The sequence below is a fragment of the Leguminivora glycinivorella genome, chromosome 19 (assembly GCF_023078275.1).
Source record: "Leguminivora glycinivorella isolate SPB_JAAS2020 chromosome 19, LegGlyc_1.1, whole genome shotgun sequence".
Taxonomy (NCBI): domain Eukaryota; kingdom Metazoa; phylum Arthropoda; class Insecta; order Lepidoptera; family Tortricidae; genus Leguminivora; species Leguminivora glycinivorella.
The window spans coordinates 16,269,037-16,294,354 of NC_062989.1; the positions used below are offsets into that span (position 1 = coordinate 16,269,037).

Sequence of the window (25,318 nt, forward strand, 5' to 3'; positions counted from 1 at the left end):
TTGTATTGTCATCGGAACTACATATAGATGCCAATTTTCATTACGCTACGACTCCTGGAAGATGGTTAAATTAGCTTCCTTAGATTCCATTACATACATAGTTACATACACGACGACCTAATAAAAGCGTGTTAAAAATAAAAAATTGTCCAGCTTTATCAATGTATGATTATGGACTTTCATCAAAATTTATTGAGAAGTTAAAATACTGAAATCTTTTAACTATTGTCGAAAAATGGCGATAGTTGTCAAACAAAATTTCTGTCAGGCTGGCCACATGTTTGGCATAGACACAGAAAAAATATAGACGGAGGGTAGCACGATCTAATTAACCTTGTACCAAATTTTGAAAGACAGAAATGCCTACCGTACCTGATCTTCAATCAGTACTGTACCTACCGCCGCCTTGTCTTTCGAACAATTCAATATTTTTATGAAAATTTTGCGTAAGTTTGTTCACTAGCTGGACATCAGTCATATATTTTCTATGTGGAAAAGTTGTGCTGTAATGACGTCACAGACCCGTCATCTAGGGGTTTCTAAAATCTATGATGTTTAGATATCGTAAATGTCACTTGATAACATCATATGAAAATGAAATACTTACGTGTATATATAAATTATCATTTTCTTACCTTTTCACGGGCTTTGATTACAATTTTCTTTATTTATTTGTTTTCTAGCACGCAATTATTTTTTCTGCCTCCTCAAAGCTTTGTTCCCCCTTGTTTCAATGACACGTGACCACGCGGAGAAAACTGACACAGGTCCATCCTCTGAGAGCGCCGCAAATATACCATGGTCTCTGGTGTTTGATGGCAATGGTCTCTTTAAAGCAAGAATAAATTTTATTCTTTAACTATAAAACTCCCGTGAGACTCATACATATTTAAAAATATTTCTCGCCACGGTGACGTCGCCCGCGCCGCCTCGCCCCCCTGCGCCCGTCCTCAGCAGCCGCGCGCACCGAGCAAGCGCCCGCAGTATGCGTCGCGCTCTCGACATGTAAAGGCGGGGTGTCGCTACTCTTGAGAAAGGTTCTCGAAATTGAACCGAAACATGTCGAACGCTATATCGACTTAATACGTGAGTAACCCGCTTAAAATATTTTTAAATTTTATTCTTGCTTTAAATTATCACCAAACATGGCTAAAAACACTCCCGACTAATTTAGCTAGACGTTTGACCAGACCAGAAGCGTTCTCCACCGGTGACCGCATTATCACTTACCATCAAGTGTGATCGTGGTCAAACGTCTACCTATTCAAATTTAAAAATCCGGTCCTGTCGGGGATTTTATCAAAATTTCAATGTTGTATTGAAATTGAAATTTCTTTATTGCCACAGAAACGAATTAACAAATTAGCAAGTAGGTACAAAAAAAAACTTAACTAAATACTAAATTAAATCCAAGTACTAAATTTAGACTAAAGTTTAGTCTTAGTTTCTTATATAATTATGTAAATATGTTAAAAAACTAAATTAAATGTAGCTATTATTATATCTTATATTGAACAAAAATGTGGCAAATGGTTTTGGCGTCAGCATGATGCTGAGAATGCCAGCCCACATGGGTAACACTTCAGCGCCACCACCAGATAAATAACATATTGTGGTTATTTATCTGGTGGTGAATGAGTTAAAAGCAAGGTTTAACTAGAGCAGCTAAGTTTGAGTCCGTAAGCCCAACTGGGAGGTTGTGAAGAGTACCCCAGCTTCTCAGCTTCAGCGTTCACTTCGAATGGCCTCCTGAACAGCTCCAGAAGAAACCGCACCTGCAATAAAGAGGTACAATGAATATGAGAGGTACTGCCCGTTTACCATCAGCGATGATTTAATACAGGACTGACAAAGCCCATACAAAAAAGCGTATCCCTGGAAATCCTGGAATGTATGGGCCTTTTAGGCTTAAAACTAGATGGCGCTGTTTCGCAGCCTGGAAGTGGCCATAATCAAATTTTCCCCAAATATTTTTGCGTCTTTTTATTTTTTATAAGAACAAATGATATGTTTCTTTATTTTAATATCATGATATCACGTCAATACACATTTTGAAAAAATAATAATTTGTAGGCATCATTAGTGTAGTTACGATAGGATTTAATAGGTGGCGTTAAAAAAATTGAGGTACGATTCTTAGTATTAGATTGTAAAACCTATATAAATCATCCTTAGTACACTCAACACTGTATAAAATTCCATTTTTTTATAGAAACCGTGTGCTTTCGAGGGTCTACCTTCTTCAAACTCAAGATACCTACCTCAAGCTTAATATTGATAAACGAACGACGTTTTTAAAATACCGTAAAACTTGGGAGCTTGGCGGTATAATAGTTATATATTTTTTATTAAACTGTTTTAGTACAGAACAGAATGGAAATCCATGAAAGAGGCATATGTTCAGCAGTGGACGCAAATATGCTGAGAAGAAGAAGAAGATATTTTAGTGGCACTGGTGGGCAAAGGCCCTCTTTTCCCCCACTCAACCCTATAGCTTGCACTTTCCCAAAAATTCGGATAAAATTTGGAAAAGTTGTAATTATCGTCTAAAAAACGATAATTGGAACTTGAGCTCGCACTAAAATCTAGACGGAAATTTAAATTTTTGTTAAAGGTGATTGTAGACAAAGAGATGGGGTTTATGTTATTTTGACACATTTAGTTTTAGTTATTTTTAGTTTTTAAGTTCAAGTTTACCTACTAACAAAGCTATGGACCAATGTTGACCAAGCAAATTAATTGAATAACATATTTGTACCTATTTGAAGTGTAAAATAATACCTGTTGACGTATAAAATGTAAATTTTATGAATAAATCATTGAATTGAATTGAATTGAATGTTGTCTGAAAATAAACGCTTTTTTTTTATTTACCTTTGTAAAGTCGTTGTTTTCCGCATCAGCGATAGCTTCCTGCATCATCCAGTTTCGCGGGACATACACAGGGTTGACGGCCGACATACGCGACCGGCGCTCTTCCTCTGATACTGAAAATATATCAAAAGTTATCCCAGCCAGTAAACACTCGCGAAAAAGAACCCGCCTGATGGGCACTCGTGAACTTTGCTCAGATGCCGAACCCGCTAGGCGGGTTCTCGCCATACAAGCGGGCGGGCGGTTATAAATTACGAGTATTACGACCGATTTCTCGACCGGTCTGGCCTAGCGTGTAGTGACCCTGCCTGCTAAGCCGCGGTCCCGGGTTCGAATCTCGGTAAGGGCATTTATTTGTGTGATGAGCACAGATATTTGTTCCTGATGTATTTGTGTTGATTATGTTTGTATTTGTATATTATATATATATCGTTGTCTATCCACAACACAAGTCTTCTTGAGCTTACCGTGGGACTCAGTCAATCTGTGTAAGAATGTCCTATAATAATTATTTTTTCACCACACCAACTGGTAAAGGCTTTCTTTGCTATTCGAAAACAGATAGCAAAATTGCATTTTATCCACAAGGGGGCAAAGTAATTTCATACAAATTTTAACTCGATGTCTTAATCTGGCTGCCAGATTTTACCTATAAATGATGATTTTGAATCATAAATATTGAATAAATTGATGGATTTCATTTATTTTGATGTTTTATGGTCAGTATTTTGTTCGTGTTGGTGTGGTGAAAAATTTTGTGTTTCACTCGGTGGCAAAGTTTGTTTAACCTTTGTGCCTTGATACCCTCGCAACGCTCAAGATTCCACTTTTTGAACCACTCGCTACGCTCGCGGTTCAATATTGGAATCTTTCGCTTGCTCTGGTATCAATATTGGCACGTGCGGTTAAACAACTACTTTGCCCCCTTGTAAAACAAATAACTATTATTTTATTTATTCTGACGTAGTGCGCCCTTTTTTTGTCCCCAACTGACACATACTTCCGTTAGGTTGCTGCAAATGCTCTAAGAGTACGCGACAGACATAATAAATAAAATAATTTTTGAAACTAACCATTTTCTTTCCCGACCCTCTGCCTATACCTCTCCATCCATTTACCCCACCCATTAGCTTCTCTGATCTTGTTGAGAGACCACTTGGTTTCCAGCTTAGAAACGTCTTCTAGATCCTTTAGTTCCATCTGTAAACAAAACACAACAAATCAGGGGTGGCTCACTCCGCGATTCTATCGCCGCGCTACAAGTACATGCCGGGAGCCGCGAGTTCGCGGCCCATTCAGTGGTGACGACCTTCGCGCGGCGCAATAGAATTCAATGTCGGCTGCTCGCGTGCGGTCCGTTTGTTATGGCAGGTAAAAATTTAGAATGGCGGCATTTTGTGAATATCAAAGGAGTGAGCCTTCTGTACTTGTACTATATACTCGTAATATATTCTATGGTCAAATATGAAAAATATTTTTTACAGCAAACGGCTCTTACGGTTCCGATAATATTTGCAATATGGGAATTTTTGGGTGTAAAAAAAATAGATCATGTTATTCTCTATGCGATAGGAGGCAAACAAGCAGACAGGTCGCCTGATGGTAAGCGATCACTGCCGCCCATGGACACCCAGAACTGTTGGAGATACGTTGCCGGCCTTTAAGATGGGTGTAAGCTATTTTCTTGAAGGTTTGAAGGTGGTATCGGTCCGAAAATACCGCAGGCGACAGTTCATTCCATAGTTTAGCGAGGCGGGAAGTTTCTGGAGAAATGCACAATTGACAACGTTTCAAAATTTTCAATGTCCCTAAATCGAAAACCATTTCGAGATATACGCTTGTAGATCACATAAATCATTTTTTTAATTTTTTTTTCCGCATTTTTAGTATAAAAAATCTTAAAAATAGTTTAAAGGGGAAGTGACGTCAAATAGCTGATTGAGAGCTGCCACTATATTAAAAAAAATTCCAGTTGGGATGTCACATGAGTTTGACAGTGAAACTTATCACAGTTCGTAGCAAAGATATTTAAAAAATCATGGCTTAGTCTATGATTCGTAGTCATTCACTAGTGGTTGACAGTGACACTTGACAGTCAGACATACCGGACTGTTTAAGCTGACTGTTAAAACTTCTTTTTTAGGAATGATTTTGTCGTTTTCTTAGGTGTATGAAACAACACATGTGACGTCACGAAGCTGTGTCTTGACGTTTGTAACTTACGCTCTTTCTGCTCGAAGCAGTAATAAAAAGGGAATTTCTCATTAAAATAGCAGTTTTTGGAAAAATTAAAAAATACGTGTATCTTTTAGTATTGAGTTCTTTCAAACCAAACAATAAAAAGTAGTACTCAAAAATATGAAATGTTGTCAATTGAGGACTGCCAGCCATCTAAATGATGGAGATGTATTGTGTTGTCGCGTACGGCGTACAAAATACAAGCCTAATGTTTATTGCATGATCATTCGCTACAAATATTTCAACGCATATTCTCGAGTGAAGTAGATAAGTGGGTGACCTATTTGTTTGTACAACTTTGTCTCGATAAGGGAGACGTAGACGGCAATTATTATTAATGGGACTCTATTACGGTTCACAAACAGTACTGTGACCAAGTTGAAAGGGCTTTTTTCTACTCGTCGACTTTAATCTGTCAATTAGGATATACCACAGACTAAATTATAAGTGCTGACTTTTCAGTGTTGGATAGTCTTTGACACTAGTCAACTATAATATTTCATTACAGTTCACTTTAGTTAACTGTAATAATTTCAAAAATAGAACTTCATACAAGTTCTATACTAATTTGCGATGCCTGTCAAATTTTTCTGCATATCAAACACATTTGTTTTATCTATCGCGTTATTTATTTATTTATATAAACTTTATTGTACAAATTAACAATAAAAAATACAAATGACGGACTTAACGCCTTAAGGCATTCTCTACCAGTCAATCATTATCGACCAATCAGACGGTTATTACAGACATTGGTTGAAATTCGATGTTGATACAACGCTGAACGACGCTATTAACATTAATTTTAACTTGAATGATGATATTGTTCGTCCATTGATGATGACTCATAGAAAAAGTATTGTGTAATAATTGTGCATGCCAGTATGCATTGGAGACCTCAATTGTCTTATGTGATCGTGGTCAGTGTCAATGGATCAATGACCTTTAACCAAATATATATTCCTATCAGAATACCAGTCTATACAACTTTTAGAATCATGGCCACCGACCACATAATAATACACATTACTTTTCAAACGATACCGCGCAGTCGCTCTAACGCACACAAAATGATCACTACGATCTTACTCGTGTGTCTAAGTTTCCTAGTTGCCTATTTGTACTATGTGTCCACTAAGAAATTCAACTACTGGAAGAAAAAGGGAGTTCCATACGCAAAACCTACTCCTTTACTTGGAAATTACGCCAGTTATATATTAACTAAAGAATATATAGGTGAGGAAGTGCAGAAATTATGCAAGAAATTCCCGAATGAACCTTACTTTGGAGCCTTTTATGGCACGGAACCAGTGTTAATACCACAAGACCCTGAAATTATAAAGCTAATACTGACGAAGGACTACGCTTATTTCAGTGGCAGAGAAATCACCGATTATTACCACAGTGAAACTATAACGGAGAATCTTTTCTTCTCGGGCGGGGACCGATGGAAAGTATTGAAACAGAATCTTTCCCCTTTATTCTCGATAAAGAAGATGAAGAATATGTTCCATCTGATAGAGAAGTGTTCCAACATGTTAGAAGACATGCTGGAATACGAGTTAAAAGATACAGAAGTCGCAGAAGTACGTTATTTGATGACAAGATATACTTTGGATACTATATGTTCCGTGTCTTTTGGCGTTGACACAAATCTAATGGAGAAAGACGTATCGTCTAGCAATCCTTTTAAAGTAATGGGTGATATGATTTTCGAAATATCTACGTGCAGAGCATTAAAAACGACCGCCCGTGCGATATGGCCTGGAGTTTTCTATGGTTTAGGCTTAAAGAATTTTCCAGCGGAAATAAAAAGCTTCTTCAGTAAGCTAGTGAACGGAATTTGCGAGGAGCGCCAACATAAACCGACTTCTAGAAATGATTTTATAGACCTGATACTAGCAATGAAGACAGATGGTAAGCTTACGTTTGCCGGTGACAATATTTGGGGGGATAAGAAAATAGAGCTTGAAGTTGACGATGATTTGATTATAGCTTTGGTGGTTGGTTTTTTCGCTGCCGGTTTTGAGACTTCGAGTACTACTTTGAGTATGTGTTTATACGAGTTGGCAAAAAACGAGGAGGCTCAAGCGAAAGTGCATGAAGAAGTGGATGGGTATTTGAAGAAAACTGATGGTAAAGTGACTTATGAGGGTATAACTGAGATGCCTTATATGATGGCTTGCATGGAGGAGACGATACGTCTTTACCCTGTGCTGGGGGTGATAACTAGAGAGGTGATAGCGGATTACACGCTGCCTACAGGGGTGGTGTTGGAGAAGGGTTGTCGGGTGCACCTGCCCATCTACCATTTGAACAGGAATCCGGAATGGTTCGAGGACCCAGAGAGCTTCCGACCGGAGAGACTGCGGGAGGGGAAAGTGAGGCCGTATACGTTTATGCCGTTTGGAGACGGCCAGAGGATTTGTGTGGGTAAGTCATTTTTATGTAATATTGTACTGACGTGATTAACATATGTATAGACATTTGTTTTCGTATTAAACCTCGGCCAAAGATAATTCGAGTTTTTCAAGTTCAGTTAACGCTTCGATAACAAACATTTAAATATTTGGTCAAGTAATGATTGTTCTATTTGGCATTAGTCGGGTAAAAAAAACAGTAGCGTTTGTTTGCCTACAAATATTATTTAAACATAAAAACTAACCGTTTAAATATAAATAACATGTAGTTGACCTTGGACAAGATTATTAAAGAAATCTAAATCACTTCCTTGTATTAGGTGTCTGACTGTCTGTCTAATTGTTAAGAAGGACATCGATATTCTTTAATGCTTACAAAGGATAACAATATTAGGTATGTTTTACACCGATTAAGAAACAAGTTTCATACAAAGTATTACTAGAAGAAAAAATATAGTTTTTTCTCAAAATAAACCGTTTTTGCTACAGTTAATTTTTCTGCCAATCTGCAGGACAGTTTGTTGGATAGTACTTTATGTGACTGCTTTACAATCAAATATATTTAAATACCAGTGGGTTTATAAGAGTTTCATAAAAACATGACTGGAGTGTTTTAATGACTTCCTATCAAAAAGAGTAGTACCTTATTCGTTGAAATGGATTCTTTTGGTTAAACTAGACACTTGGAACTCCCGTAAGACTCAAACATATTTACACTAATTTAAGCGGGTTACTCACGTCACGTAGAAATTTGAAATAAATATGTTCTTTTTCAATATTACAAGAAATAGTTATTTGTTATACAATACAAGGGTGCAAAGTTGTATTTTAACGACGAGTGTGGAATTGAAAAAACGAGCAAGTGAAAGGATTCTATAGTTGAAACACGAGCGAAGCGAGTGGTTAGAAAATAGAATCCTGAACTTGCGAGTTTTTCAACACACGAGAAGTAAAATACATTTGCACCCGTGTGTAACACAAAAATTTTCCCTCACTATAGCGAGGAAAGTACAACGCAAAAAACGAGTATATCACTGCTTTCAGTAGTTCCACGGGTGGTAAATCATCTTCATCGCTAGATTCACCCACTTTTATCAATTTTGAAGTAGAAAATTTGATTATATTCAAGGTCAAATTACTTTATCCACTAGTGGATAAAATGCGTGTTTACCCGCTGGCATTGAAGGATAAAACACGTATTTCCGAGCTAGTGAGGGGAAAATAACATTATAATTCAATAATATTGTTCTCAGGATCCCTCCTAGCCAAGATGCAAGTGATCTCCGGGCTAACCGCGGTCCTACGCAAGTATAGAGTGTCGCTCGCAGAAGGAACGCCGCTAAAACTCAAGATGGAACCGAAGGCGACTGTCACTCAGCCTATAGGAGGAGTTAAACTACGATTTACTAAGAGGGAGAAGTAATGGATAGTAGAACTAGTAGAAGTAACGTTGTAATGATACAATACAGTTACGCTTTTTGTGGGGGCCCATCTTGTGGGGACGAGTCACCGTCTGCCGGAACTAAAATTGGATACCGTTTTATTAGGCAGGCGTCCGGTTTTTTATCCCATAGCCCAGTATTTAGTCCATCACTTTCATCCAATCGCCTAGTTCATTTTACATTCCATTAACTTTCAAATAGTCCTACTTCTAATAATAAGAGTATCGCTGACAGAAGGAACGCGCCTAAGGCACTGGTCCCACCGCGAGCTAGTAAACTATGAGCTATCGGCTATAAAAACGAACGAAAGATAATCTCTCCCGTGTAAATAAACGAGATACGGCGATGTTTATAGTTAATAGCCCAGCGGTGAGCTATCAATATCACCGTGTCTCTTTTATTTACACGGGAATTATCCTTTGTTCGTTTTTGTATCCGATAGCTCATAGTTCTCGGTGCTCAAAGTTTTGTAGTCGGATAGCTCGCGGTGGGACCAGGGCCTAAAACTCAAGATGGAACCGAAGGCGACCGTCACACAGAGACTACATAATTTCTGTTTTGAACAATAAATAATAGATAAAAAATAATTTTGAACAAATTTTGTTTCTTATAATAGGCGAGACTACTAAAAAAACTAATTAGTCCGTCAGTTAGATTATCAAAGAATTTTAGACACGTAATTTTTCGTAAACGAAAAATGACACAGTGCGTGGAAGTTTCTCGTGACGTCACGCCTAGGTACAATTTTTACTTAGACGTGACGTCACAAGCCCCCACTCCGGAACTTTGATGCTCTATATCTTTGTATTTTTTCATTAATTAGAAAAAGCGAAAAATGGTTGTCTATTGTTTGCCCGACAGTTATTTCACATAATATTCATATGCCCGCATCTAACTTGCCTGAATTTCATTTGCCCGAATGATTTGTTTACCATAGAAATTGTATGACATACTGGCTGTTTATCCGAACATTACCTTCCATAATCATACAATGCCATACTATTTGCTAGCCATATTATTAAGTGCAATAATATTTTTTAATACAATATTCAAACGCCATAAGAAATTATCTGTTGTTTCGGTTTTAAGGGGGTCACAGTTCTAACCTAACCTACATTTCAAGCAGTTTCATTTTCCAGGGGGGTCACAGTTCTAACCTAACCTACTTTCTGATAGCAGTTTCATTCTCTAGTAGTGTCTCTGTTATAATTACGAATTTCGATGATTCTGCCAAATAACATTATGGAAATTGACTTTTCTGGCAGCTAACTTGGATGACAAATGATGTTATGAAATGTGGTAATTACGTATTTCGATGATTCTGACAAATGACATTATGGAAACTAACTTTATGGGAAACAAAGTTAATATAGTAAACAATGATTAATATATGAATTTTTTGAAACAATGATTGTTCCTTTTTATGAGCGGGGCTTCTGTATTTGCACGCGCTAAGACAACAAGAAGCAACTGTATCCTGATAATTTTAAGGTTCAAATCTGTACAGCAGCAAATTTGAGATAGATTATTTTGGAAATGTGAAGCGATAGACCACACCGCTATAGGTGCGAAAATACAGCGTTTCTAATACTTTGATACTTGGTGGTGGTGCTGTAAGTAATGAAACACGTATATTATCACTGTTATTTTTTATTAATGATTTTGTTAACAATCAACAATTGTATATAGCAATATATAAATAGTAATTACATAAATATTAGGTACAAGTCTTGATAAATAAAATAACATAAATAACTAAACAAACCGTAAACCGTATTTATAACAAAACATAACAATGGCGGTCAGATTGAAAAACCTTATCAGTGTTTATTGTCACTTTGCGATGACACCTTAAGGTGCCAGGTGCTTATCAACCTTTTAATCTGGCAGTTTCGCTGTTTAAACGTGTTATTTTTATTATACAGACTGACATATTACCGATGATTATTATAACTATATGTACTATACTTACACCTTCAAGTATCAAAGTATTAGAAGCGCTGTATTTCCGCACCTATAGCGGTGTGGTCTATCGCTTCACATTTCCAAAATAATCTATCTCAAATTTGCTGCTGTACAGATTTGAACCTTACAATTATCAGGATACAGTTGCTTCTTGTTGTCTTAGCGCGTGCAAATACAGAAGCTCCCGCTCAACACAAAAGGAACAATACCTTTGTTTAGAAACGTTCGTTTCAAAAAATTCATACTATATAAGATGTTATGAGAAACAATATTATGATTGTTGAATAGGATAGCAAATAAAATTATGGCAAATGAAATTCTGGTAAATGGGGGTATCCCCGTCATCCCTATTCTCTCGTGTATTTTTTCCTAATTGGCATCCTTTATAATTATATCGACTCCGAGGAATTTTAAACTTACAACAAAGGTTAAAAAAAACAGTTATCAGTCAACATGTTTACCTACTGCCTACGTTTATGTATGTAAACAAGTATGATTGGTAAATAAAATGACATCCGTATTATTTTTAGTTGTGTTTACAAATCGTGTTGAACTTACTGTGGGGTTAGCTCGATTCGTCTGTTTTGTTTGTTGATTGTTAATGTTGGTTTATGTCATTTATATTATAAACTAGCTAATTTCCTACTTTGTGATGTAATAAACATGACATTGATTTTAACAGACGACCTAGCACTTAAACAGTTTGTGTAGAGATCGAGGTGAGTTGTGACAGAGGAGAGTTGTGACAACGTCGATTTTTTTTTTTTTGGGATGAACTATTATCAAGCTCTGATAATTAATACTTTTCAAAAATCGACGTTGTCACGACTGGCCTCGGTCACAACTAACCACGGTCTCCCTTTTTTTTTTTTTTTTTTTTTTTAGTATAGATAGGTAGACGTTTGACCACGATCACACCTGATGGTAAGTGATGATGCGGTCTACGGTGGAGCACGCTTACCTATGAGATACCTATTTACTCTTGCTTTAAAGAGACCTGGATTGTACTCGTGCGGAAACACAGACTTAGGCAGGGCATTCCACTCCTTGGCGGTTCGCAAAAGAAATGTTGAAGCGAAACGCTTAGTGCGTATTTTTGGAATACTGACCATGAAGCGATGCCGCATTGCCGATTGTCTAGTGCCTTTGTTTGTTTTGTGATTGTTACCGCCTACAATTTTTAACTAGACGCGAAAATGTTGTTGGTAAAAGCTGTATAGAAACATCATACATTTGAACTTTCCGCAGCTCATTAGATGATGACCACAGAATTTTAATTCGTAATATTATGACAATTTTGCAATAAACAAAGTTTTGTCGACTTCGTATTCACTTGTTGAATCACATGTTAAAAAACCAGATTTTGTTCGATATTATATAATCCTCCTCAGAGGATATATCGTGACTAGTTCGACAGCTAAATGCAACAACCTATGACAATAATTATATGAATATTGCGTCAGACAACGTTTTACTTCATTTGCATAAAAATGTACATTCGCATATTTTTGCTGCGTATTTAGATTTCGATAACCTTGCTTTCTGTCTGCCTGAATAATGTCTGTCACGTATTTTTATATTTAATAATGGCTATTAAGAGTAGATTGTTTTGAATGATTCATTTTTGTTTTTCGTCGAGCTCAAACAAAGTTGCAAGTTGCAATGTTGTTGAGCGTAGCGAGGGATTCTAAAATAGTAGGTACTAAAAGTAGTACCACATCGGTAACAGTAGTAAGCAATCTTCATAGTGTAAGTATATGACGCCTTCAACTTCAGAGGTATTATATATAAGCACGTTGTCGACCCTAAGCGCGTTTTCACATTATCCGATCCGATATGGGATGTCGGACCGATATCCCATACATTACAGGCGCCATCTTGGATTTTTTAAATTGACATCCTTCCGACATCCGATATCGGATCGTATAATGTGAAAACGGACTAACACTCCGCACCCTCATTGAGCTCTGGAATTTTTACTCAGAAACACAACACCAAATACCACCAAATACCAAAAATTCCACTATAGACGGTCAACCAAATGTTGGCACTAAAAAAACCTGACCTGACCGGCCTATTGTTTACATAAAACGCATGCCTTGACGTAGGAGGAATCATTGACGAGCTTGACACTTAAAAAAATGATTGAAAATGTAGAGGCGAAAGTTTAATTCCCATAGAAAATTTGAATTTCGCGTACTGATGTGCCGACAGAAAGTTTCCAAAATTCTGAAATGTTCACATAGGAAAACTTCGGAAACTTTCCATACTTTGTTTTGTATGGACAATAGGGATGACGACTACATTAAAAAAATGGCATTCTATTTAGTCCGTCAGTTAGATAGTCTAAAAATACTGAACATATATTTTTCGCTTTATCTAATGAATGAAAAAATACAAAGATACAGGGCATCAAAGTTCCGGAGTGAGGGCTTGTGACGTCACTGTAAGGTAAAAACTGTACCTAGGCGTGACGTCACGCAAATCTTCAACGCACTGTACCGTCGTCATTTTTCGTTTACGAGAAAAAAGAAAAAATATGTGTCCAAAATTTTAGGACGGACTAAAAATCTTTTTTAGTCGTCTCGCCTATTGTATGGGTGGAAACTTTCCATTTCATAAATTTAAATTCTCTTTATTTTTCGTGAAAGTTTCGTGATTTTTTCAAGAAATTTAAGATTTTTTTGGAAAGTTTCCGCAACTTACACATCACAAATTTCGCGCTATATTTTAATGCCAAGATTTGGTCACAGTACAGTGAGGCCACTCGCGCTCCCCGCTGAAAGCGCTCGGTTACCTCACAGTTGCCGCCTGCAAAAAAAGTCGACCTGTCATATCTCCCATACAAGCATGGTACGCTCTAGACTGTGGTTACCTCATAGTTGCCGCCTCTTACCTCAGATAACTGTCGGAATGAACAGGTAAAGTCAGCCATGGTGTCCTGCATCAGACTGAGCAGGTCCTCTATGAGGGCTCCGTCGCCATCTTGGATTTCTTTCAGACCCAGTTTCAGAAGGTAAGTGGACCTGATCAAATATTGTTTGTTAAAAGAATGTACATACATACATACATACATATAATCACGCCTGTATCCCATAAATCCCAGAGCACATGAACTACTAAGTTTCAGTGCCACTCTTGGCAAAATGGGGTTGAAAGAAATCGAAATTGTGAACAGTGACAGGTTGCCAGCCTCTCGCCTACGCCACAATTGAACCCATATCAGTCGACTTCTACGACACCCACGGGAAGAAAGGGGGTGGTGAAATTCTTAACCCGTCACCACACGGGTGAAACGGGTAAAAGAATGTGTGCAAATGAATTTGACGACCTTCAAACGTGGTTCAAACAAAGAGCTTCTTCTTATATGAAATCTTAGTACTACCACAGTATAATAAAGAGTACTATCGTACTGTATGGCCACTCCCGCTCCCCGCTGAAAGTGCGACCCACCCTCTCTCGGTTACCTCACAGTTACCACCTGTCAAAAACGCGAACGGTCGACCTGTCATATTTCACTCATACAAGCATAGTACGCGTTCACCTACACGAGCTTAGACTGTGTGCTAGGAACGCGCCTCTTTCATATATTTGATCGCCAGTGTCCGAGGTGTGACCTAACTACTGCGGTAATATATTGTAATTATTACGCTACATCTGCGGAAAACTGCCTGCCTGCCTGTGTGGTGACGGGTTAAGAATTTCACCACCCCCTTTCTTCCCGTGGGTGTCGTAGAAGTCGACTGATATGGGTTCAATTGTGGCGTAGGCGAGAGGCTGGCAACCTGTCACTGCAATGCCACGGTTTCGTTTTCTTTCAACCCCTTATTCTGCCAAGAGTGGCACTGAAGCTTTAGTAGTTTCATGTGCTCTGCCTACCCCTTTACAGGATACAGGCGTGATTGTATGTATGTATCTGCGGAAAAGAGGGAATTCGAAACGTAAATTAAAACACCGCCGAAGCGAAGGGGGTGTTTTAAATCGACACGAAAATAGTAAGTACATAACCTAACCACAAAATTAAAATTTTGAAAAAACCCCGACATAGTGGACCGATTTTCATAAAACATGGCTAAGTACACTCCCGACTAACTCAGTTTTCAAACAAATACAACTAAATCGAAATCTGTTCATCCGTTCGGGAGCTACGATGCCACAGACAGACACACACAAACAGACAGACAGACACGTCAAACTTATAACACGCCGTCGTTTTTGCGTCGGGGGTTAAAATCAAGTAAAATGTATACTAGTATGCCTTATACATGCTCAAATACTTATTGAATACACTTACAGCACTTTCCTCTTGACGTATTCTTCTAATGTGGCTTGAACTTCTTTGATCTTCTGCTTCTGATCTTCTGGAAGGATGGGTTCTAATGCGAGAGCGAATTTTTCCAAGTTCCATAGAAGAATCTGTTAAGAAATAGATATTACTAGCACCCAAGTTTCTAATGAGTCTGCAACGCGCATGTGACACCCCTTGAGTTGCAGGCGTCCATAGGTTACGGTGGCCGCTTTCCATCAGGCGGAACGTATACCAGTTTGCCACCGACGTGGTATTAAAAAGCTTTGCTTATTAGTTTGGGGCTAGGTTGATCTGTGTAAGGTGCCCCCAATATTTATTTTTATTTATTTATTTTTCAGTACAGATGGTGTTTTTTTACGCACTAGTGCGAGAAGTGGTTCATTAACATTATATGCCAGGTCAAAACTTCGGAGGGCCATCTGTACTGAAAAACGTCAAACGATACACATGCGAAAAGGAAATTCGTAACTCGTGTCGATTTAAAACACTCCCTTCGGTCGTGTTTTAATTTATCGCCACTCGTTTCGAACTTCCTTTTTACGCACTTGTATCGTAATGTACTATTATTTATGTTAAAGAATTAAAGGTTAGAATACTTAGAATCTTCTAGCCTCTGGATGACTAATTCATCGCTCTGCCAACTGAGCCACCAATACCTCATCCATAGGAAGGGAAGTTTTCTACCACATGGGCCTCAGAGGAACGTAAGAGCGTATTGTATTTGTATTTGTTTGTATTTGTACTTTTAAAAACGGCTGCCGGAGTTACATTACAATTCATTCTCCAAATACTAAATTGAATGTTAAAGAACAAAAACTTCTGCGATTTATTTTGTTTGTTAAAGCTGGAAGCCAAAATCGAGGGCTTAAGTATCACGAGGTCGCAATAGGGATGACGACTACATAAAAAAAATGGCATTCTGTTTAGTCCGTCAGTTAGACCGTCCGAAAATACTAAACACATATTTTTCGCTTTTTCTAATTAATGAAAAAATACAAAGATATATAGCATCAAAGTTCCGGAGTGGGGGCTTGTGACGTCACTTCTAAGTAAAAATTGTACGTCGCACTGTACCGTCGTCATTTTTCGTTTACGAAAAAAAAGAAAAAATACGTGTCTAAACTTCTTTGATAATCTAACTGACGGACTAATTAGTTTTTTTTTAGTCATCTCGCCTATTCCTGGACTTTGGAGTGCAAATGGTTAAAACTAAAGTTAATGGTATATACAGAATACTAACCTGGTGTTGTCTATCAAATGCATAGCGTCCAAGATCGTCAGAGGTATTAGGCACGTAGCTACCGTAGTAGTGGTCTATGAACCCATACGGGCCATAGTCTATGGTCACACCTAATATGCTAACGTTGTCTGTGTTTAGGACACCGTGAGTGAATCCGACGCCTGGGAAATGATGAAATAAAATACTTATTATTAGGCAATAAAAAAAAACTAAATCTTTCCTTTTCCTACTGAAAAAAGCCGTGATATTCTTCACCTCAAGAGTTCCGTAAACGCACGAGCACTTTATTTATTTAAACCCTTCGGAACCCTACAAAATGTAAAAATGCAATCTAAAATCTTAACAATTAGTTAGAGATAATATTACAGCATTTTTCATATATTTTTAAGACTACTAAAATTGACAATTCACGCAAAAATCTATTGAAGTGAGACTTGTCAGCGTAACGTATATTTAGTATCATACCTTGCCAAGCTGCAACCATGTCTAAATTCTTGTGAGCGACCTCTGTGTAGAATTTAACGAATCTGTCCTCATCCTCATTGTCTATGGACGGGAAATGATACTGCAACAAAAACAAATAATTAGTTTCTAAATCTCAAGAGAAGCAATTTTTTTATCCAAGAAATATCTGGCCTCATCGCACAAATAAATGCCCTTACCGGGATTAGAACCCAGAACCATCGGCTACATATAAGCTCAGTAACTGCTAGACAAGACCGGTCGCTGTAACTCGCTTCGCTCGCTAGGCTCGCTAGCTCAGTTTCAGTACAAAATTATCCAAAAGTATAACAAAATTACCTTTATAATAAACTCAAAGAGGGTCTTCATAGTGTCCGATTCTATTCCTTTTATCATAAACTAGCTTTTACCCTATCTCTATCCCTATCCCTATCCGTTATCAAGATGTTCAATGATTTCTTATCAAGTGCTAAAATATAAAGTTTCATGGTTTTATCTTTTAAAATTAAGAAATCCCATACAAACTTTCAACCTCTTTTTCAACCCCTTCATCCCTTTTTTTCGAAATAAAAAGTAGCCTATGTTCTGTCTCAGGGTCTAAAGATTGTCTGTTCCAAATTTCATCAAAATCGGTTGCGTGGTTTAAGCGGGAAAGCGTAACAGACAGACAGACAGACAGAGTTACTTTCGCATTTATAATATTATAGTATGGATTACCTTATGAATTTGAACCCAGGACCACAGGCAACGTCACTAGTTGCTAGGCCAGACTGGTCGCAAATCTCTGTAGAACTTATTTTTGTTTTGCCAAGATGGTAGGCACTGTGCAATAGTAATAGGATCAGACAGATCAATGTACTAAATGCGTCATGCTTAGCGTCTTTACATTGGAGCCGACATAGTCCAAGAATTTAAATTACCTTTATAATAAACTCGAAGAGTGTCTTCATAGTGTCCAGTTCCTTCCTTTTATCGAGTATCTCAAAATACTAAAGTCTGTACCAGGCATGGCATACTCGCATTACTATACCTACTCGCTCTCGCTTCGGATGTCAAGAGTAAGCCTAATACACAAATAACTGCCCTTACCGGGATTTGAACCCAGAACCATCTGCTCCATATGATAAGCACAGTAACTAACTTCTAGGTAGACTGCTCGCTTCGCTCGCTAGCTCTGTTTCAGTACAATATAGTCAAAGGAATAAAATTACCTTTACAATAAACTCAAACAATGTCTTCATAGTGTCCGGTTCCTTCCTCTTATCAAGTATCTCAAAAGACCCGAGTCTATACCACGCATTGCACACTCGCATTACTATACCTACTCGCTCTCGCTTCGGCCGCCAAGAGTAAATCTAATACCTTAAGAAATACCTGGGCTCATCGCACAAATAAATGTCCTTACCGGGACTTGAACCTAAACCAACGGCTCCATATGATAAGCTCAGTAACTGCTAGGCAAGACCGGTAATTATAGCTGCTCGCTTCGCTCGCTAGGCTCGCTATCTCCGTTTCAGTAATATATAGTCAAAGGAATAAAATTACCTCTATAATAATCTCGAAAAGCGTCTTATTTATTTATTTATTTAATCTTTATTGCACAACAAAATAAGGTACAAATGGCGGACTTAATGCCTTAAGGCATTCTCTACCAGTCAACCAATGGGCTAAACCAGAAAGATTAAGTAGGTGCACGTCTTCATAGTGTCCGGTTTCTTCCTTTGATCGAGTATCTCGAAAGACCCGAGTCTCTACCAGGCATGGCATACTCGCATTACTATACCTACTCGCTCTCGCTTCGGCTGTCAAGAGTAAGTCTAATATACAAATAACTGCCCTTACCGGGATTTGAACCCAGAACCATCTGCTCCACATGATAACCACAGTCTAACTTCTAGGTAGACTGCTCGCTTCGCTCGCTAGCTCTGTTTCAGTAAAATATAGTCAAAGGAATAAAATTACCTTTATAATAAACTCGAAAAGCGTCTTCATAGTACCCACCGTAATACAGTTCACATTAGTACGGGGGTCAGATGACACTTATCTTTTGGTTTTGTACCATAGTAAAATGTTAAAATTGTAAGTAGAATAAGCACCTTTATTGACTCAATAAAATATCTTTTATCTTTTTTTTTATAGTGTCAGGTTCCTTCCTTTTATCGAGTATCTCGAAAGACCCGAGTCTGTACCAGGCATGGCATACTCGCATTACTATACCTACTCGCTCTCGCTTCGGCGGTCAAGAGTAAGTCTAATATACAAATAACTGCCCTTACCGGGATTTGAACCCAGAACCATCTGCTCCACATGATAACCACAGTCTAACTTCTAGGTAGACTGCTCGCTTCGCTCGCTAGCTCTGTTTCAGTAAAATATAGTCAAAGGAATAAAATTACCTTTATAATAAACTCGAAAAGCGTCTTCATAGTACCCACCGTAATACAGTTCACATTAGTACGGGGGTCAGATGACACTTATCTTTTGGTTTTGTACCATAGTAAAATGTTAAAATTGTAAGTAGAATAAGCACCTTTATTGACTCAATAAAATATCTTTTATCTTTTTTTTTATAGTGTCAGGTTCCTTCCTTTTATCGAGTATCTCGAAAGACCCGAGTCTGTACCAGGCATTGCATACTCGCATTACTATACCTACTCGCTCTCGCTTCAGTTGTGAAGAGTGTCTAACATACAAATAAGTGCCCTAACCGGGATTTGAACCCAGAACCATCTGCTCCATATGATAAGCACAGTAACTAACTTCTAGGTAGACTGCTCGCTTCGCTCGCTAGCTCTGTTTCAGTACAATATAGTCAAAGGAATAAAATTACCTTAATAATACACTCGAAAAGCGTCTTCATAGTGTCAGGCTCCTTCCGTTTATCGAGTATCTCGAAAGACTAAAGTCTGTACCAGGCATGGCACACTCGCATTACTATACCTACTCGCTCACGCTTCGGATGTCAAGAGTAAGCCTAATACACAAATAACTGCCCTTACCGGGATTTGAACCCAGAACCATCTGCTCCACATGATAACCACAGTAACTAAATTCTAGGTAGACTGCTCGCTTCGCTCGCTAGCTCTGTTTCAGTACAATATAGTCAAAGGAATAAAATTACCTTTATAATAAACTCGAAAAGCGTCTTCATAGTGTCAGGCTCCTTCCGTTTATCGAGAATCTCGAAAGAGCCGAGTCTGTACCAGGCATGGCATACTCGCATTACTATAGCCGCTCGCTCTTGCTTTGCTCGCCCGGAGTAGGTTTTGTCGCGCCATACCATGTGGTCGTCGCTCACTGAAATCCATCCATACTATATACTATACTACTAATATTATAAATGCGAAAGTAACTCTGTCTGTCTGTCTGTTACGCTTTCCCGCTTAAACCACGCAACCGATTTTGATGAAATTTGGAACAGACAATCTTTAGACCCTGAGACAGAACATAGGCTACTTTTTATTTCGAAAAAAAGGGATGAAGGGGTTGAAAAATAGGTTGAAAGTTTGTATGGTATTTCTTAATTTTAAAAGATAAAACCATGAAACTTTATATTTTAGCACTTGATAAGAAATCATTAAACATATATTTAAAGTCACATACAGGTCGAACGCGATTATTACCTTTAAAATAAACATGGTGGGAAATAAACATTAACTAAAAGCGGGTAGATTATATTTATTTGTCTACCCCGAACATTTATATAAATTAATATCGGGTAGTTTTGTGTTGTTTACATCTTCGGTGACATTTTGCTGGGACGTCAGTCTTCCGCGACCACGGCCAGTGCAACCTGGCCGAAACGTTGGGAAAAAAGGTAAAAATAATGTTAATTAATCGCGTTCGACCTGTATGTGACTTTAAATCGAAACGTTGGGAAAAAAGGTAAAAATAATGTTAATTAATCGCGTTCGACCTGTATGTTGTGACTTTAAATATGTGTACAAAGCGCGAGAACTTAAAGTGTTATATCATTAAACATCTTGATAAGGGATAGGGATAGGGATAGGGATAGGGATAGGGATAGGGATAGCGATAGGGATAGCGATAGGGATAGCGATAGGGATAGCGATAGGGATAGCGATAGGGAAAGCGATAGGGATAGCTATAGGGATAGCGATAGCGATAGCGATAGCGATAGCGATAGCGATAGCGATAGCGATAGCGATACGGATACGGATACGGATATGGGTATCGTTAGAGGGATACGGATAATTGGTCGGCGGTCTCTTACAATCAATGTGCTCTAAGACGATCGTTGTTTGCTTGCTTGAAGATTACGTTTGCGATAAGTATAAGCAAAATGTAAAAAATTGTAAGGGATAATAGAAAAAAGTACTTTTTACCGATCATAGTGTCGAAATACGGGCTATGTGGGATGTTTATAAAGGTTTCCCCAGCGTATATAGAATTACCTACGCTGTGGTCGATGTGTAATATTTCTACAATCATTGCAAGCAAAAGTATTACGTGCAATCGAAATAATCGCAGATAAATATACCTACAGAGAAACCTAAGGATCCAAATGAAAATCTTAATGAATACTTTTATTACGCGGGCGAAGCCGCGGGTAAAAGCTAGTCAATTATAAATATTAGGTCAGGCTTAGCGGTAAGAACGTGCGACTTTCTACCTGGAGGTCGAGACTTCGAGAGTACGAATCCTGGCTTGTAACAATGCGTTTATAGGAACTTATTTACCAAATATAATATAATATTTGCACGTCGCTTTAAATATAAAATAGCCACGAAACAAAATTTAAATACTGAAAAAAAAAACCCTGGCAGTGGATCGATTTTCATGAAACATGGTTCATCTGTTCGAAATCTACGATGCACACAGACAGACACGTCAAATGTGTAACACACCCCGTCGTTTTTGCGTCATTGGCTTTTGGCAATTTTTTTTTAATTTTTATTCCTCTTTTCTAAAAACCTTAATTTTTAAAGCTTTTTGTAGTCACTTTTTGACATAAAAAGCCTTTAGGGCCGGTTGCATCAAACCGTCTGTCACCGTTAAAGCATTCGTCAAATTTTATTGTATGGAAAGTTCCATAGACTTCTACTGCGTGACGATGATGTGTCTGTCAAATGGAGTTGAAGCAACTGGCCCTAAAGTATCAAAATGTGATCAGAAACCCGCTGTTAAAGTTATGCGGGTTCCTCGCAAGCACCCTTGCATATTGAGTGTAACGCACTAGTACTAGGGCAACATAGTAAGCAAGGAGTCTTACCTACCAAAGCAGCGGCCCTGGTGGTGGGCACGCCAAGCCCGAGCATAGCCTCCGACGCGAGCATCTCCCGCACGCTGGAGCGGAGAACCGCGCGCCCGTCGCCGAAGCGCGAGTACGGGGTCTCGCCGGAGCCCTTCAGCTGGGGTTGCCAGCTTTCGCCTTTGCTGAAAAAATAGTATTTAAAAATAAATAAATAAATATTGGGGACACCTTACACCACAGAATTAGATTTAGATAGAAGAAACGAGTTCATTTATTTGTATGGCGGCCGAGCGTGTCAGATTTTGTACTGAAGTTGTTACTTGCCTGTGATTTTAAATATGTCTCAGGCCCTTGAGTGTTGATAAGTTTTATGTTGTTGCAATTAAATATCATGTAACGAGGCATTTTTAATGTTTTTGTTGACTTCAACTTACAAAAATTGACGCCCGAAAGCTGCAAGCTGCGATTAAAGACGGACAACTCAGTGGATTTGACTGAGTTCATTTGACACGCTAAGTAGATACGTTTGCTTGATCTATGGTTTATATGACATCTGTGCCTTACACACATCAACTGAGCCCCAAACTAAGCAAAGCTTGTACTATAGGTGCTAAGCGACGATATGCATAGGTACTTAAATAGATAAATACATACTTATATACATAGAAAACATCCATCAAGACTCAGGAACAAACATCCATCAAGACTCAGGAACAAATAGCTCATCACACAAATAAATGTCCTTACCGGGATTCGAACCCAGGACCGCAGCTTTAAGCAGGCAGGGTCACTACATAACATAACGGTTGTAAAAAAATAACATTAAAATTCTGTGATCCCATTCTGGTGTTTGATTATTACCAAAGAATTTGATGTATTTTCAGCTTGAACATGTTATTTGTTATTCTCCCAGAGGTTAGACCTAACCAAAAACAAATTGCAAATATTCCTAGTTGGTTTGGTAATGATGATAATAATGATAGGTACCTGTTAACATATTCACCAAGGACATGTGCTCTGCCATCGCCCAATTGATCAGCCCAGAAACCAAACTGATAACCTCCATACCTGAAACATGAGGTTGATAGAGAAGGAGTGAAGCTCTTGATTTCCAACTAAACGAGTGACAACAGTAAAGAAATTTAGTTCTTGTCCTTATTATCATCTATATGCTGATCTTCTCCAGTTCCTACATTGACCATACTTTCTTATTTTGATTAAATCCTTGTAGTTGTTGTCTTAATATGTTGATCTACGTCAGACCCCCATTAACCATACCAAAGAGGATGGAGTATTAAAGAGAGTTACTGTCGAAGTAAAATGTGTAATCATAGTGCATAGACTGCCATCTCTTGACACAGGCTTAAAACTTTTGAAACTCAGTTTTGACAATTTGGCCCATATTCTTAGCTTGATATGTGTTAAAATGTCAAATATTAATAATTAGCGCCCGAAAAAATCTAGCCTAAATCCCATAAAGGTGTATCGCCATCTAGCTCACCGTACCTTTTTCTGTATCTTGGTTTTAAATAATAAATAAAAAATCATTATCTGTTATATAAGTTAGATAGATAGATAGATTAGATAGAATGTATATTTATTGGCACATAATAAATACAGAAAAAGATACAGCGGAGACAATACAAATGATTATTGAGGCAGACAACAGGCGGTCTTATCGGGCATCAAAAAGATGTATATCTCTCACCAGACAACCTTTGGGTAGGGAAATAAAAAACATAATCAGAAAGAGTAGGTGAAGTTATCTATGTCTTTGACCACAGTTTCTTATTTTGAAAACCTTTTGCATACCTATGGCTAACACTCAGCCCTCCAGGCGGCTGGTACCTCCCAGCCACAAAGTTGATAAAGTCCTCCGTCTCGGCCACACTGGGGTCCAGGTCAAACAGGTCTTTCAAGGCATCTTCTGATGCACAGACTAGACGGATATTGCCAGTTAAAGGCTCTGTTGGTACCTGAAATTTTAGGACAAGGAATTTATTATGAATAATAAAATACATGGACAACAATTTATTTTTGAGCATTATGAATGGAAAATAAGGAGTGTCTTTTCTTAAGGACTTAAACCCTTTGAGTCCCAGCGACATCATATGATGTCAGTGTTACAGAAGATTATAATGTCAATGTAATCTGTTACAGATAAGTTTCTGAGTTTCAAATGCTTGGGACTCAAAGGGTTAAAATCTCCATGAAATCCATACAAAAATAAACTCTTTTCAATAGACATTCCTCAGAAACCAACTACTCAAGAGATATTTCTAAATAATTACATTCTTGGGTGCTCACATACATTTGTATCACTTTTATTTATTTTCTTACTAAAAATAACAAACAGAATTATGGTATTCAAGCATAAATTTCATTTGAACCAGTTTAGGACTCAAACTATCAAAATACATTGATAGTTATTGAATTGTGATAAGTTTGCTAGAAAATTTAACCAAAAATAAAATACCAAAGATCTCTCTGACTCAGGATAGTCACAACGGTCCATACGGTCCTGGCAAACAGTACAGGCAGTCAGGCACAGAACAGGACCCATAATATGTTTTAAAGATTATGACAATGGTAAAAAAAACTTCAGTAAAAACCTTGACAATTTACCTTTGAAAACACAGCGTTCTTCACAGCGACAGGCTCGTTGTACGCCGGATTTTCATCAATAGGAAGCTCCGCGTAGTTCGGCGGATACTTAAACTTCCACTCTTTAAAGTTATTCATTAATTTCATCTTAGAAACAGCGCGCACAGTGCTATCGTTTAGGAGAGCGGCAAACACACAGAAGGCCCGCTTCATTAGAATATCTAGTTATAATTAAGAGCTATTGCAATAGCGATTAAAATTTGCATATCATCGTGCTACGATATTTTGATATGACAGAAATTGGGACGATTTTGTAAACAAGTTTTTGTTGAGATTGAAATGTTGTGCAATAAGTTAGGTTGTCAAGTTTGACAGTGACAGTGACAGTTTCGCCAATGGATGTTTAGTGATGAACGATGGACGAGACATAGTGATGTCACCAAATCGTGGAATATGCATCCAACGGATGTCGACTAAGGGTGAAATAGGCAAGCATTGTGTGTAGAGTGAAGTGACCACTTTTCACGTTTCTATAAGTCAGTTGATCCG

At 38.0% G+C, this 25,318-nt stretch overlaps 2 protein-coding genes across 2 annotated transcripts; one reads left to right on the forward strand and one right to left on the reverse strand.

Annotated features, from left to right (window-relative positions):
* Window positions 1-1,047: 1,047 nt before the first annotated feature.
* LOC125236788 (protein adenylyltransferase SelO-like) lies at window positions 1,048-25,133 on the reverse strand. Its single transcript, XM_048143714.1, has 12 exons — window positions 24,791-25,133; window positions 23,978-24,141; window positions 23,153-23,233; window positions 22,184-22,347; window positions 20,072-20,247; window positions 16,954-17,053; window positions 16,489-16,649; window positions 15,234-15,355; window positions 13,836-13,965; window positions 3,948-4,074; window positions 2,875-2,987; window positions 1,048-1,775 (listed from the first exon to the last, which is right to left on the reverse strand). Exons 1-12 carry the CDS (start codon window positions 24,980-24,982, stop codon window positions 1,653-1,655), a joined length of 1,653 nt encoding a protein of 550 aa, XP_047999671.1. The 5' UTR covers window positions 24,983-25,133; the 3' UTR covers window positions 1,048-1,652.
* LOC125236398 (cytochrome P450 6B6-like) lies at window positions 6,096-9,561 on the forward strand. Its single transcript, XM_048143187.1, has 2 exons — window positions 6,096-7,545; window positions 8,786-9,561. The coding sequence occupies exons 1-2, from the start codon at window positions 6,111-6,113 to the stop codon at window positions 8,953-8,955; spliced, it is 1,605 nt and encodes a 534-aa protein (XP_047999144.1). The 5' UTR covers window positions 6,096-6,110; the 3' UTR covers window positions 8,956-9,561.
* Window positions 25,134-25,318: the final 185 nt, after the last annotated feature.

Excerpts from the sequence above, each read along its gene's own strand:
- LOC125236398 (XM_048143187.1), top strand. The coding sequence starts at position 6,111 with ATGGCCACCGACCACATAATAATACACATTACTTTTCAAACGATACCG. Across the intron at positions 7,546-8,785 it reads CGGCCAGAGGATTTGTGTGG|GATCCCTCCTAGCCAAGATG; the intron begins GTAAGTCATTTT and ends TATTGTTCTCAG.
- LOC125236788 (XM_048143714.1), bottom strand. The coding sequence starts at position 24,982 with ATGAAGCGGGCCTTCTGTGTGTTTGCCGCTCTCCTAAACGATAGCACT. Across the intron at positions 16,650-16,953 it reads CATGGTTGCAGCTTGGCAAG|GCGTCGGATTCACTCACGGT; the intron begins GTATGATACTAA and ends ATCATTTCCCAG. Across the intron at positions 1,776-2,874 it reads AAAACAACGACTTTACAAAG|GTGCGGTTTCTTCTGGAGCT; the intron begins GTAAATAAAAAA and ends TCTTTATTGCAG.